Raw genomic sequence first — 14401 nt, forward strand, 5'->3', positions numbered from 1 at the left:
CGTAAAAGGGACAACGATTTATTAGCATCACAACGGTCCGTAAAAATAAAGGCTCTGATTGAGCCCAAGTAGGACAATCAGCCCCTACAAATAACGTAGGGCCGCTGATTAAGGTGTTGTTCAAACTATGGGAGTGCAAACGCGATTAGAGGAACTAGTTAAGTGTCAGAAAGGTAACAGAGGTATTTGTAAAGCTAGAGCGGTCGGTAAAAGTCGTAAGAAACACTCTCGAGGCGAGGAATGACTCAATCCCTCCTCAGGAGAAGCTGCTGAAATTCGAGAGGATTTGAATCCACGATGGAAAATTCCGGATTTTATGAAACACTAAAAAGAATCACTTATTTTATCCCAGATTTAAATTCTGACTGTGCCCGGGTAATACAAATCCTCAAAGAGGATTTAAGCGGTCAAGTCCTCGATGAAAATCGGAATTTCTAAGGAACATTAGCCCGGGTCCACAGGTTGAGTCCGGCCCCCGTTTAGGCCGGGCGGCTGAAAGTAAAGTACACCGGGGTTGTTACTTCGAGCGTTCTACTATATACAAAATAATAAGCCATGTACCAGGGCGAAATGTATCTTTGTGTAACGGGTATTTGATGTACAAGGTGTTACGTTAGAGATTTAAATCTGAAAAAAAGAGTCTTAAAACTGAAAATTTTTTAGTAAAACGACTGTACGCGGTGACTCTCGTGAAACGTCTAAACAAGACAACGGGATCTGAAAGACGAAAGCTGCATCGAGATTCATACTTCATCTAATGGCGGAATAGGCGTATTATTAGGGTACTCTCCGTTATTAACATATATTATGCTAAATAAAATATATGTCCACCCCGGGTTTTTTCGATAGATCAGTCGAGGTGTTAACCACTCAAGAGGGTGAATTTTATACTCTCGTCCGGGACATTAAAAGTAGGATCGCATATGGAGTTGATACTCTCCTGTTTCTACCTCTTTTTTTGTAGGTCTTGTTAGTTTACACGACTCCAAAATCGTTCATAATAACGGCTTTAATACGCACCTTTATTCATAGACGCAGTTTATTGTTTTCAATTTAGAGTTAAGAAACATAGTATGGGAAACAACCGTTATTGTCCGCAGTTTGCAAAAGACATTCAGAAAGTGTTCGCAAAGTGTGTGACAACGACGCATAAAACCCGGTAAGGAGGTACGGGTCTGAGAGGAGATCTCGTCACTTACAAAACCCCCGACAGGCGACCCGTGTGTGTCTGAAAGTTGAGGGAGGTTTCTATAAAGATACCCAACTCTAGACCTCGACCATCCGGTGAGGTCCTGAACTTACGAGAAATGCTTCGGTGAGAAGTAACGGGCCCGCCACACAAACCCTAGTAACAGTACGACGTTTCGCGGTCGGTACAAAGTAGAAGTTACGGTGACGACCTACCTTCCTCCAACAGTCTGACGTTTCACGAAGTGCTAGGTACCCGGGGTAAGTAATAAAGGAGAATTGTGCCTAGTCAGCAGGACCAGGGAAACGTCTTCTTGTCGGGGTTTCGTACCTACAAAGCGTGGGGCGTACAAGTGATCATCCATAAGCTACAAGAAAACCCTACGGTTTGAGTCGTAAGAAAAGAGGAGGTTGTGGCAAGAAATCAACTCAAAAATGGTTTTTCAAGATAAAACCAAAAGTAGACTGGTATACATGTAGAGAAGGGTTAGGAAGAAGACCTAGTAGATTTACGAGAGATCGTTTGAAGTCTGCCCAGACCTGTACATGGACCGAATTCGTCCCCTTGCTAGACACCATCTTCCACACCTGACTTAACTAATCTAAAAAATTTGGATCAGACCAACGCGATTTCAGTTGTTCAGATCAATACCGGAAGACCTTCGTTGTCCTCTCTACGAAAAAAGATTATCAGGCACAAAGGTCAACAACAGACGATCTACGACGTAACACGAGAAAATCTTCAAAAATACAAAGAAGCTATGGTCGTATGTACCGATCCAGTCAACTCGACATGTCTCGGGGGACAATGAGAGCGGAATCGAGGATCACTCCAAAAAACCTTAGAGACTTAGACACGTGGATAAGAGACGGACTAAAGTTAAACTAGCGAGGGGTGAACCGATCGTCAAGTCAAATACACTCGAGCGCACACCAGCGGAGAGAGAGACAACACACTCATCAAATAGTCAATCATATCAGCGAGACACATTATAAGTATTATTATTAACGAGGGAGTTTAAGCTACATTAACGAATAACACAACGAGAATCAAATATCGACGTCACAAGAGAAGTCGGACCAACGTCTCAGAGTGATAAACAAGATAAGCCGAGAGAGATAGCAAATCAGATCTCGATTGAGAGAATACACACACTTTTATCGCAAGACAGTTGACCAGACACCAGTTTTCATCTCGAACATTTCGTATCCGGCTAATTTTACGCTAATTACGCCTAATTAATTAATGGTTTACGGACATTAATTAAATCTAATTAAAAAAATGAGCGCAGGGAGCGCGGATTGACACATAGTGGTTCGACCTGGAAAGACATCTGTGTTTGCGGGGGAGTCGACGGGGGGTTCGTGCGCCGTCGTCGTCGATGCGCGTCTGGCGAGACAGTCTAAATTTTACGATGTTGTTGCCGCATGAAATATGTGAGTTCATGTACTGGTAATTGCCTGGTAAGTAGTTTTTCACACACACCTATGTTTACGTGGTCGAGTTGACTTCTACGTATTGATGTCGCTTTATTTTCATTCAGAGTGAGTGGTTACCATGTAGCATAGTGAATTTCTGCTAGTATTTAGAGTTAGGGACAGGAAAACCCTACTTAAAAAGCTATAGTGGGACAGGTAATTTCGACCTAGTGACGAATCTAGGTATTTTACATTTCAAACGAAGGTATGTTTATCCGGTATCGCTACGATAAACTTATCTCCTAGTCCCATCTTTAACAGGGACAAGAAAGGAACTGTATACTAAAAATAGCGAAATCTCCCGATTATACCTTAGTTATCTATGTAGAAATGGTGTCTCCATATCGCGAGAACGAATACACAGATTTCCACCTGAGAGCATACGATTAGCGTGTATAGAAACATGCTAGAAAATGCAACTTTGCAATGCCGACGATTTAGGAATATCGCAACCATCAGTCAGCCGTGCCATAAACCAAACCATCAACGCGCTCTCTAGACCACATATCATCCAACAGTTTATCCGGTTTCCTTTGGACAATCAACAACTACACAGGATCAAAGCCAACTTCATGGCAATTGCAGGTATGCCCGGTGTGGTCGGTGCTATTGACGGGACGCACATAAAAATAATTGCGCCATCAAAAGATGAGGACGTGTTCGTCAATAGAAAGAAAGTACATTCCATCAACACGCAGATTGTTTTCATTCATCATGATAGGGGGGCTTGAACGGCGGTATGGGCTGTTATTGAAAGTGTTTAAGTGCTGGAAATATGCTCATTGGATAATAGTTTGCAGGGTGCTTTTAATTGCCTCCTTGATTTAATGCAATTTACGTATTTGTATTGTTTGCTCTCTCTCTTTAACGTGCATATACAACGTCATTATCGTGGTCTGCACAAACTTGTCATCATGCGTGTATTCTGCTAACTGCACTGTCCATAACTATTTGATAGGAATACATTTCTAGCCTAGGCTATTTCCTTGTTTTTCGGTGATTTAGTGGGCTCGTTTGTGGGATGTTGCGGATGAGTTTCACCGAGACCGCCTGCTCTGAACAACCAATCACCGTACTGACCGCTTCTAAACTCATGCACGAGAATCGACGTTATCCATAGCAACGGCGCGTCACTCTTAGTTCACTCTTAGTGATTTATCCTTAGTATGAGTAGGTCTCAGCGGCTTTGTGAATAACTTTTAAGAAAAAACTCCTACGTAAAATGTTTTAACGCGAGTTAGGAGCACTCCTAGCGGTAAGATAAAATGCTTTGTGAATACGGCCCCTGGTCTAGACTAAATAGACTGAAATATTTTATATAATCTGATGACTAAAAGTGACATTTGAAGCAACACTAAATAAAAAAACTGAAACTTGACATTGTGAGCAACATGAATTAAAACCTACAATAGAATAACTAAAGCATTTTGCTTCTGAAGAATAAAGCTTAAATCGCTGCCAAAATGAACTGCCTCTGTAGATAACCTTCTGTGATCTACGATACATTCAATAGTGAAAGGATACCTTCAAAAAGAAACACACATTATCCTGCAGCTTTCACCTGGAATATAGTCAGATCACACCACAGTTGAATTATTATCTTCTACTAATCTGCCTTCAGTGTGGCAGCGTGCAGAGACAGTGCTGGATCAGGAGAGACTCACAGCTGACTGCAGATGTGTTGGCTTGTCTATGGGCTCCACGGTTCTCCTGTGTGAGCCATCTGCAGTCTGCAGCAGGCCACTGGGGGCCGCACCCTGAAACACACGAGTAGGCTGGTGAGGATGAAACCTGAGAGACATGCCAAAGAGTCCTGTCAACGAGCTATGGATTCCAGAATCAATGCTCAAAGCCAGAGGGGGTTCAAACCAAGGAGAGGAATATACATCCGTCTCTACGAGGAAAACATACCATGTGGAGTTTCTGCAGCTCGTTCAGGGCCTGCTTGTTCCCTGGTTCCAGTTTTAACACCTCCTGAAAATCTGTTCACACAAACAATCACACACTGGTTTTAACTCAGTGATTTGTTGGTCAATTCAAGTTAAGATGACTTTAGTAAGATGGTTACAAGTTTAGTTAAACATTGTCCCGAAATAAAAAAACAGTCTAATTTTTGAACGGGCTGACCAGGACAAAACATACTTTTCCACACAAGTAAAGATGGAAACCAAAGAGACCCAGACTAACATCATGTATCGGCCCTATATACAGTATATTGTGTATTCCTGTAGTGAGTTGCTGCTGTTTGCCTGCAGCACAGTGTAGTGCACACTGCTCAGCACCTTGTCTGGCCTCCTGCAGCTTCCCTAGAGCCGCTCTGGCAGTGGCCCGGCGGGCGAAAGCCTTAGTGTAGGTTCTATCCAGAGAAAGGGCTTTGGTGCAGTCCTCCTCCGCCTCCTTATACCTGCAGCAAACACAACAAAACAATATGCAAGGTTTTAGTTTTGACTCTGAACAGAAAGTGCGTGCAGAAGCACAAGCTGTGCTCACCTCTCAAGCTTGAGGAAGGCCATGGCTCTGTTGGCGGGCAGCAGCACGTTCAAGCTGTCCGCCTCCATGCCTCTGCTGTAGCACTCCACGGCCGCTTCGTACTTCCCCTCCTTGAAATAAGCATTCCCCTGAAAGGCACAGTCAGAACACTTCAAAAGACTGTTTCAAAATGAACACTGCTCCATTACTTCCTGTTCAAAGAACATCAGAATCCAAAGAAACAGCATCACATCATCTGGCTTCTTCCCACTTCTTATGATAAGAACAAAACCACACACTCTTTTTTTAACCTAAAGCAATAGTTCTAAATGTGACAAATGAAATGGCAGAATGAAAATGTCTGGAACCATACAACTTCTCCTCACATGGACACTTTTCCATATATGTTTCATATTAGCCCCCAACATGTGGCAAAGCTTACCCTGTCCTTTTGTACAGCCGCCTCCTGTCGCCTCTGCTGCTCCTCCTCCTCCTCCTCCTGTCTCCTCTCCTCCCCCTGTCCTTCCTGCTGCTCCGGGGCCACTGTGGGGGCCTCCTGTGTGGCTTCACTCAGGACGGCAGGCGCCTGATGTCGGAGAGTCTGAAAGCAGTCAATGATTGTGAGGAGATAAAGAGAAGAGGACTTGAGAAATGAGGCTAGACCCTAAAATGATGCTTTGCCGCTCACCTCTGTGATATGTTTCACTTCATTCTGTGCCTCCATGTTCCCTGGGTCGAGCTTGAGAACCATCTCGTAATCTATACAGAAACATATTCAGTGTGACCTCAGTGTGCACGACAGACGGCCTAATCCTTTCAACAGTTTATCACCTTCTAATGCACATTCATATTTCTTCAGGGCAGCCCGCGCTGCTCCTCTCCGAGCATACGCTCTGAAGTAGTTGCTGTCCAGAGCGATGGCCAGGTTACAGTCGGACTCTGCCACAGCATACCTGGGGGAACACACTCTTTCAGAACAACACAGACAGGCTGCATGCTGTTACATGTATTCAAACTATTTAAATACATAAGTTGTGTGCAAAACAGCAGCCTTCCTTGATATTGTTATTGTCTATGCTTTTCACTTTTTCAGTCTGAAGAAGGAGGAGGCTCTGTTGGTGGGCAGCACAGGGTTGTAGGGGTCTGCAGCCATCCCCCTGGTGTAACACTCCACAGCATCGTTGTACTTTCCCTCTTTGAAAAACGCGTTACCCTGAAAACACAAGTATAATCTGCTTCAGGAAACAGTCTTCTTCTCTTCACTTGTTTTGTATTGCCGTGCTTACCTTTTCTTTCTCAGCCAGCATTTTGACCCGGTCAGCTTCCGACTCGGAGTCCGACTCATTGGACTCTGCAGGACTTTCCTCCTTATCCATCTCTGCCAGAGCCTGGTCCTGCCACCACAGAAGAAGAGATACTGAGTGAACTACTCTATGACCTCACCAGACCATTTGAGATTTCATTGGGATGCTTTAGCTACCACGTCAAACTTGTCCCATGATTTATAGTCGTATGCTTTGATCCTGGAGGCGTCCTTTGACTCCCCTGCCTTGGCGTCTCCGTTGCTCATTGCCTCCTTCTTCTTCTTCTTCTTTCTTTCCCTCATTTTTGTTTTGTAGTCTATGTTGCGCACAGGTGGGAGATTCTTCTATAACACAGAGACAACAAGCTGCAAACGCCTGAAGACCATCCAGAACATGACGTGCTCCATAGAGAGAGAGAGAGATAGATAGATAGATATTAGGGGTGTAACGGTATACGTATTCGTACCGAAATTATTCGGTACGGGCCCTTCGGTTCGGTACACGTGTGTACCGAAGTGTACAGAACGAATATAACGTTAAACGTAAAAAATGTAGAACGTGAACAACTTTTGGGAAGTAATTTTCTCACATTGGGTTCAACGCGTCATAGAGCAACCAAGTCATTTCATTGGACGAGAGGCATACTATGAGAGCTGGTCACAGGGATGCGTTCAAATTTAGTCAATAATTTGAGGAACTGTCGAAATGGCCAACGCAGATAAAGTCTCCGGTTTGGGAACATTTAGGTTTTGCAGTTACGTACAAGGATGACGGACAAAGACAGGTGGACCGAACCAAAGCTGTTTGTCGGCATTGTTCAACTAAAATTGTTTACACGGCTGGCAATACATCAGACTTGCACTCTCATTTGAAAAGGCATCACCCGAACGTGAATATCACCGGTACCAAAAGAAAAAACACTGAAGTGCAAACCCAACTCCCACTAGCATTTAAGCCTCCACCACTCGCAAAAAGTTCAGACCGAGCCAAAGCTATTACAAACGCCAAATATCCTTATGTTGCCATTTTAGCAAAGCGCTACCTGGCTTTATCTGCTACCTCTGTCCCTAGCGAGAGGGTGTTTTCAACAGCAGGAGACATTGTTAGTGCCAGCAGATCTGCCCTTTCGGCAAGAAATGTGGACAAGTTAATTTTTCTTAAAAAAACAGGAAAATACAATGACAAGCAAGTCATAATGTCAAACTGGCTGCTTAGGTACTAGTACAGTACAGTTCAAATACAGATTATTTCAGTTCATCGAAATGCTGCACCTTAATGTTTATTTTATTATATTTTGTNACACACTACACACACACACACACACACACCACACACAACTACACCACACACACACAACAACACACACACAACACAACACACACAACACACACACACACAAGGTATATTCCAGTTTTCTTTACATTCAGTATAAAAATCACAGACACACATAATAACATAGGCTACATCTAATTAAAAGTCTCATCTGTACAGGACGGAAATAATCACAGGCACACAATAAAACAATCTATGACAAAGTCTCATCTGTACAGAACAGTATGATAAAATAACACAGGCACGACATTTACATAATCTATGACCAGCCTCATCTGTACAGACAGTGATGATATTAAATAATCGAATGGCAAAACATGTCTATATGCTCACTGTAAATCACCGTTGCTGGAACGAATACATAATGATTGAATACAATTTGAGATACAACCACATGTAATCTTTATGTAAATAGGAACACCTCTTTTCTTATTGCATTTTAGCACTCTAAATACTTTTATATTAATAATTGATGGAAAAATTAGCTATTTCTTTTACAGTACCTTCCAGGTCACATGACCTGGAGGTACTGAGAAATAAGCTAATTTTTCCATCAATTATTATATAAAAATATTTAGAGTGCTAAAATGCATAAAAAGAGGTGTGTCCTATTTACATAAAGATTAATGTGGTTGTATTCAAATTGTATAATCATATGTATTCGTCCAGCAACGGAGACATTTACAGTGGCTATAGACATGTTTTTGCCATCGATTATTTTATCATACTGTTCTGTACAGATGAGGCTGTCATAGATTTATTTATATGTGTGCCTGTGATTATTTTATCATACTGTTCTGTACAGATGAGACTTTGTCATAGATTTATTTATATGTGTGCCTGTTTCTTATTTTACCGTCCTGTACAGATGAGACTTTGTAATAAGATGTAGCCTATGTATATGTGTGTCTGTGATTTTATACTGAATGTAAAGTAACTGGAAATACCTGTGTGAGAGAGAGAGAGAGAGAGAGACTCCTGTCCAACCTCCCAAACTTTATTTTTATGTGTGCATTGTTATTTGTGCTTGAGCAACATTTTACTTGAACTTTATTTCAATGAAATTTGTTGTAATTATTGTCCTACATTTTAATTTGTTTTACAGCCAGAACATCCATCTGTGTTGGCCCCCAGGTCAAGATCTACTGTGGCTCAAGGGCCTTCACCAGAGCCATCACCACCAAGGACCAGCAGACGACCAGCTGCCTCCACCTCCATCTGTGCCTGCCACCAGGTCAAGATACACCTCAGCACAAAGGCTCCACCACAGCCATCACCTTCAACCCAGCCAGCAAGGAGGTCTCGTGGAGGCCTCGTATAGCACTTGTACCTCCCACCTACACAGCAGCCCATGCACCATCACCCCCATCTTCACAGCAGCCAGACCCACTGTTTTGGAAGACAGACAAAGACCTTGACACTGTCTTGACATTTATAATGAAGAATTGGTTGAAAGTTCTGATGTTCAATATTGTAAATAGTGAGATTTTCCAGTTTCTTATATTTATATAAATAGTTGGTTGAAAAAAACATATTTATAATAAATTGTTGGTTGAAAAAAAATGTTTGAATGCTCAATTTGTATTTGTACACATCACAGGAACCTTGGTATGTAATATGAAGTCATTCTTCAGTCCTAATGTATCTCAGTCCCTGCTGTGGTGAAAGTAGAGTGATAAACACCTATTTTACTCAGAGAGAGAGAGAGAGAGAGAGAGAGAGAGGATGGATAGTGTTGGAAGAAGTACTCAGATCCATTACTTGGGTAAAAGTACAAATACTATGGTCTTAAACTAAAAATGGTACTTACTTAGAAGTAGAAAGGTATTATCAGCTGAAGTATTGGTTAAGCAGAATGGATGTTTTCAAAGTGTTTTATTGTTACGGGTATTATATTATCCAGTTTTATTTTTTTACATGTAATAGCATTTTAGTTTTGTGGTTTTCTCGATGTGAACCAAATGAATATACTTGAAATACTATTTATATTAGTACAACACCACTGCATTATACCAGATCAGCATATTGTGTGCTTTTATATGCACAAAGTATAAAGTAGCATTACATGGACATAGTCAAGTAAAGTACAATGTATGTACTTTTTCCTTATAGCTTTGTGAAGCACCTTGAGATAACGTTTGTCTTTAAAGTGTGCAATATAAATCAAATGTATTATTATATTATTTATAATTACAATACTTGAGTAAATGTTCTTAGTTACTTTCAACCACTATAGATAGATAGATAGATAGATAGATAGATAGATAGATAGATAGATAGATAGATAGATAGATAGATAGATGGATAGATAGATAGATGTGCAGAGAGACAGACAGATGCGCAGACAGATGTGCAGACAGACAGACAGATGTGCAAACAGACAGACAGACAGACAGACCTGGTCCTGCTGCAGTCCTCCGGTCCTCAGTTCCTCGTCTCTCTTCTTGATGTCCGTCTCCCAGCTCTGCAGCTCGGACATGTAGCTCTGCAGATCCTCCGCGTTTTGCCGCATCTGGAGCTGTAACTCAATAGCTTTGTTTCCCACGGACATGTTTCTCCCTGCCAAACACACATTCGTTTTTCAGAAATGTTTACCTTGTAGAAAACACGAGAATCATGCTGCCATGCACGTGAGGCTAGCAGCTAGATAGCTTACGTAGCTAGCACAAATACCAAACATTTCGAGCAAATAAAGTACATTCAAGTGACCCTGTAGACCCTTGAACCCTCTAAAGTACCTGTGACGTGTTTCTCTGCCTGACAGTTATAGTTATAATGTCCCTGCAGTTAATTTGGCTAAATACTAAAGTAAAATGTGTCGGTATTTATAACTCTCTGTTTACGTTCGGAGCCATGACAGCCGAGTACCAGCAGCCTTTGCGCTGGTTGAAACAAAGATCTTCTATGCTACGAACACTCACTTACTACAAAACTAAAATCGCAAACTGACTGAAATGACCGGTAGACCCTATACATCCATGCCATGGGTAGACCGTAGAACACGACACATTATACTATAAACTCAACTCACTAAAATTAAATATAAAAAAATATATACTTACAAAACAGCCAGGACCTTTTCGAAGTGTCGTGTTAAAACCTTATATACACAGTCTATGGTTAAAACGGTTAATGTTCTAGTTTCCAAAAGACAGTTTGCACACGTCTAATGGCTCAGTTGTTTTGGTGCTTGAAGTTGACGTCTTGCCTGCACGGTATGAATAGACGATCTATACCGTATACTATTAAAACAAAACTGTGTTTGTAAAATATGATTTTAATTGACTTTTGGAGTTTGTTATGTTTATGTACTTTATGATATAAAAGCGATGGAAATTAAATTATAACTAACCATTTCCATTATTTACCTTTGACCTTTTGCGACCACGTGATCTACAAAACAGTGATGACCTCTCTCCTGCTTGCTAGCTGTAGCTAACTCCTGCTAACACTTCACACAATGGACCAGTCTAAACAAGAGAAGGAATATGGATACGAGTTATTCCCGGAGAGAAACACGGGGTCTAAGAAAGAGAAATCATTCGTAAAGTCCCTGTTCACTTCCCAATTCAAGTGTGAGATCATGTTGAAGCTCGCAATGGAAACCAGTGAGTGTTTTAACAAGCTGGTGTCCTTTCAGCAGGGACAGTTGAATGATGTGCTTTCTGTCTCATGTGTTGTTCATTTCACATCGTCCTGCTGTGTTCATGTTGGGAGCTGGCTGTCAGAGTAGCAGCAGGTAGTGTTAGCCACATGTAGCTCTCAGTGGCTCCTGTCATTGATCCACATTCAGCTCTAACTGCTCTGTCTCTCTCAGGTCCGTACGCCAAACTGCTCCTCAGTGCCATGAACAGCTCGGGATGGTAAGTATCATTTAGAATGAAATATATAAACTGAGGGGGAGAAGTACTCAGATCGGGTATTTAAGTAAAAGTACAAGTTCAATTTACTCCAGGTGTAACTAAAGTCTGATTTAAGAGTTGATTACATTTCACATCATTAATCCACATCTGTAAAGTACATCATGATGACTCTACGCCCTCCTCTGACACAGCAAGGTTATCAGAGACCGGCATTTTGCCTGTGAAGATTGTGATGGGTCGGTGAGCGGAGGCTTTGACGTGGCGTCTTCTCAGGTAGGAGATGTGCGCACTAATAAAGATGAGGTTCTGATCATGTTAAGAGTTTGCTGCTCAAGGATAATGAGATGTTTTTTTGTTTGAAGATCGTTTTGTGTCAGAACAACATCCACCAGCAGTCCCACATGAACAGGGTGGTCACACACGAGCTCATCCATGCCTTCGACCACTGCCGGGCCCACGTGGACTGGTTCAACAACCTGAGGCACCTGGCCTGCTCTGAGGTCAGACTGAGTGTCTGCCTGTATTTATGTGCAGCTGAAGCTGTGGCTAGTTTAATATTAGTCTCTGAATAACTGCCATTGTGTGGATAATATTGCTCTTTGACATTAATGTGTACACAAATTGCCAAAACACTCACATTTCCAATAAGCAGTTTATTCTGCCAATACTCTTTAAAAGCAGGATGTAAAGACAATCCAAGCGGCAGACTTACCCTGAGTCTCCAGGAGACGATGCAGTTGATATGATGGCAGTCCAAACTAAAGAAGAGGATCCCACGGTTTCAAAGCACAATATGTGTTGTAGAACAGCCCACAATAGCCGGGTATAAGTACCCCAACAAAATAAAAGGTTTAATAAAGGAGGCATATTTATACGGAAAAAATGCGGTCAAAAACTGTGATACTGCTCTACCTGCTTTACTGCCGGTATAAAGGTACATGGGGAAAGGGGGTGTAGCCGGGCCAGGCTCCATATTGGCTTGTCAGAAAAAATATAATAATAATTCATTTCCTTAAACCAAGAACATAAGGCAATTAAATTAATATATAATGTGGCAAAAATATACAGGTCATATGTTTAAACAAGACATTTATAGTAAGACATTTTGGCTCCTACAAAACTCATTCCCTCTCTCAGCTGGGCTTGATCGTTTCACCAAATGTTACTTACTGTATTTGGTGGACGGCTGTTTCTAAACACAAGGTTGATAAACACTTAGTCAGCCTGTGAGCATGTATGGCCTCAGCAGCCTCAAACCTAAAGCTACTTTAAATCACTGGAGGTGGCAGTTTTTAAATCGTTTTCTCATATCATTATTCTGCTGACCTATACATTCTTCTTGCTGATTGTAGTGGCGAAAATCATTAAGACTTAATCATTCAAACTCAAGATGAATACTGCCGCTGAGGCACCTGCTAGACAATCTTACGCAGGGAATGATCCAAGTCCACGCAAGAACGTCGGTTCCTACATCCTATTTTAACAATGGTCTCACCTTTCCTTTCCCTGCAGCCTTTCCTATGGCTCTACTTTTCTGCTGTGCTGATCCCACCACCACCTGTCTCCAATAGGAACATATCACCCAGTGCCCAAAGCTGCCTTCAAAATAAAAGCATAAAACAGCTACTTCAATGAACTTAAATTACAGTAAAATAAAAGATACATTTACGAAAACGGCAAGAAAATAAAGGTTTTACTAATAATTAAATCATTTCAATCAATATATAGCTCCAACACTGATTGTACAAGGACTCTTCTGTGTGTTATTTTCAGATCCGGGCGGCTAACCTGAGTGGAGACTGCTCCTTCAGCTCAGAAGTGTCCAGATTTAACTTCGGCATGAAGCAGCACCATCAGGTACCGGAGACAGCGGACCTTCTCTGGGATGCTTCAGGATGATGTGATGATCAGAACACTGACTTTATGTTTTTCTTGGGACAGGAGTGTGTCAGAGACCGCGCCCTTCGCTCCATCCTCGCTGTGAGGAAGATCAGCGCGGAGGAGGCGCAGAAAATAGTGGACGAAGTGTTCGACTCGTGTTCCAACGACCACGCTCCGTTCGGAAGAATCCCGCACGGCTCCAAGGACGCAGAGTTCGCCTACAGAGATCATGAGAGCAGAGATCGATATAATGCAAACCTTTAGTGTGCTCACGCTCTCCTGCTCAGCATGGAGGGGCAGCGTGTCGGACACCATCTAATCCCCTCACCAGGGATCTTCTCTAAGTCATGCGTCCTTGGAACAGAAGAGCAAAGGAAGTAGTTTCAGTACATTTCATAATCTACCTTCATTTTGTTAAACTAATCCTCTACAAAGGGATTTGAATTATAACAGAAGGCCCCAGTGATTAATACGTCAATTGTTTTTTATTGATCAATAGATGCTTTTAAGGAAATACAGTATTAATGTTTCGTCCATGGGTGTTTGCTGGAACCACCTTGAGGTTGGAGGATGTATTCCACTGTTTGCGCCTCATCTTTTTTGCCACATTGACATCAACTCATTTCCTGTAAACATTGTGATTAAATGAAAGCAAATCAACCTGAGTTTGAAAATGATCCGAGACCTTCAAAAAGTTAGTTATTTGTGAGGACAAGAACTCAACCTGAGGACAAAATGTTTATATCATGACTCGCCAACAAAGCATAAATATGCTGATCATAACACAATGATGTGTAATTGCCAGAGAGGAAATGAAAGTGAGCCGAGTTTAGATTAGAGTGAGGAAAGCTCTTCCACAACAACACGGATCACTCCGCTCACATC

At 41.9% G+C, this 14401-nt stretch overlaps 2 protein-coding genes across 2 annotated transcripts in view; one reads left to right on the forward strand and one right to left on the reverse strand.

The window, feature by feature from the left end:
* Nucleotides 1-10637, reverse strand: part of rpap3 (RNA polymerase II associated protein 3) — a 16683-nt gene extending 6046 nt beyond the window's left edge. The window contains exons 1-12 of the mRNA XM_010781228.1: nucleotides 10511-10637; nucleotides 10171-10331; nucleotides 6617-6784; nucleotides 6423-6530; nucleotides 6222-6349; nucleotides 5968-6089; nucleotides 5825-5895; nucleotides 5579-5737; nucleotides 5158-5285; nucleotides 4950-5071; nucleotides 4579-4649; nucleotides 4332-4424 (exon numbers count right to left, since the gene is read on the reverse strand). Of these exons, the coding sequence (XP_010779530.1) occupies nucleotides 4332-4424; nucleotides 4579-4649; nucleotides 4950-5071; nucleotides 5158-5285; nucleotides 5579-5737; nucleotides 5825-5895; nucleotides 5968-6089; nucleotides 6222-6349; nucleotides 6423-6530; nucleotides 6617-6784; nucleotides 10171-10323 (1323 nt within the window). The 5' untranslated portion in view covers nucleotides 10324-10331; nucleotides 10511-10637. The remainder of the gene's footprint in view (nucleotides 1-4331; nucleotides 4425-4578; nucleotides 4650-4949; nucleotides 5072-5157; nucleotides 5286-5578; nucleotides 5738-5824; nucleotides 5896-5967; nucleotides 6090-6221; nucleotides 6350-6422; nucleotides 6531-6616; nucleotides 6785-10170; nucleotides 10332-10510) is intronic.
* Nucleotides 10638-11083: 446 nt separating this feature from the next.
* Nucleotides 11084-14181, forward strand: atp23 (ATP23 metallopeptidase and ATP synthase assembly factor homolog). The gene is made up of 6 exons (XM_010781229.1): nucleotides 11084-11380; nucleotides 11590-11635; nucleotides 11827-11908; nucleotides 11998-12135; nucleotides 13409-13492; nucleotides 13577-14181. The coding sequence occupies exons 1-6, from the start codon at nucleotides 11233-11235 to the stop codon at nucleotides 13778-13780; spliced, it is 702 nt and encodes a 233-aa protein (XP_010779531.1). The 5' UTR covers nucleotides 11084-11232; the 3' UTR covers nucleotides 13781-14181.
* The last annotated feature ends 220 nt before the right edge of the window (nucleotides 14182-14401 follow it).

The sequence above is a fragment of the Notothenia coriiceps genome, unplaced genomic scaffold (genome assembly GCF_000735185.1).
Source record: "Notothenia coriiceps isolate Sejong01 unplaced genomic scaffold, NC01 NC01_scaffold00022890, whole genome shotgun sequence".
NCBI classification, from domain to species: domain Eukaryota; kingdom Metazoa; phylum Chordata; class Actinopteri; order Perciformes; family Nototheniidae; genus Notothenia; species Notothenia coriiceps.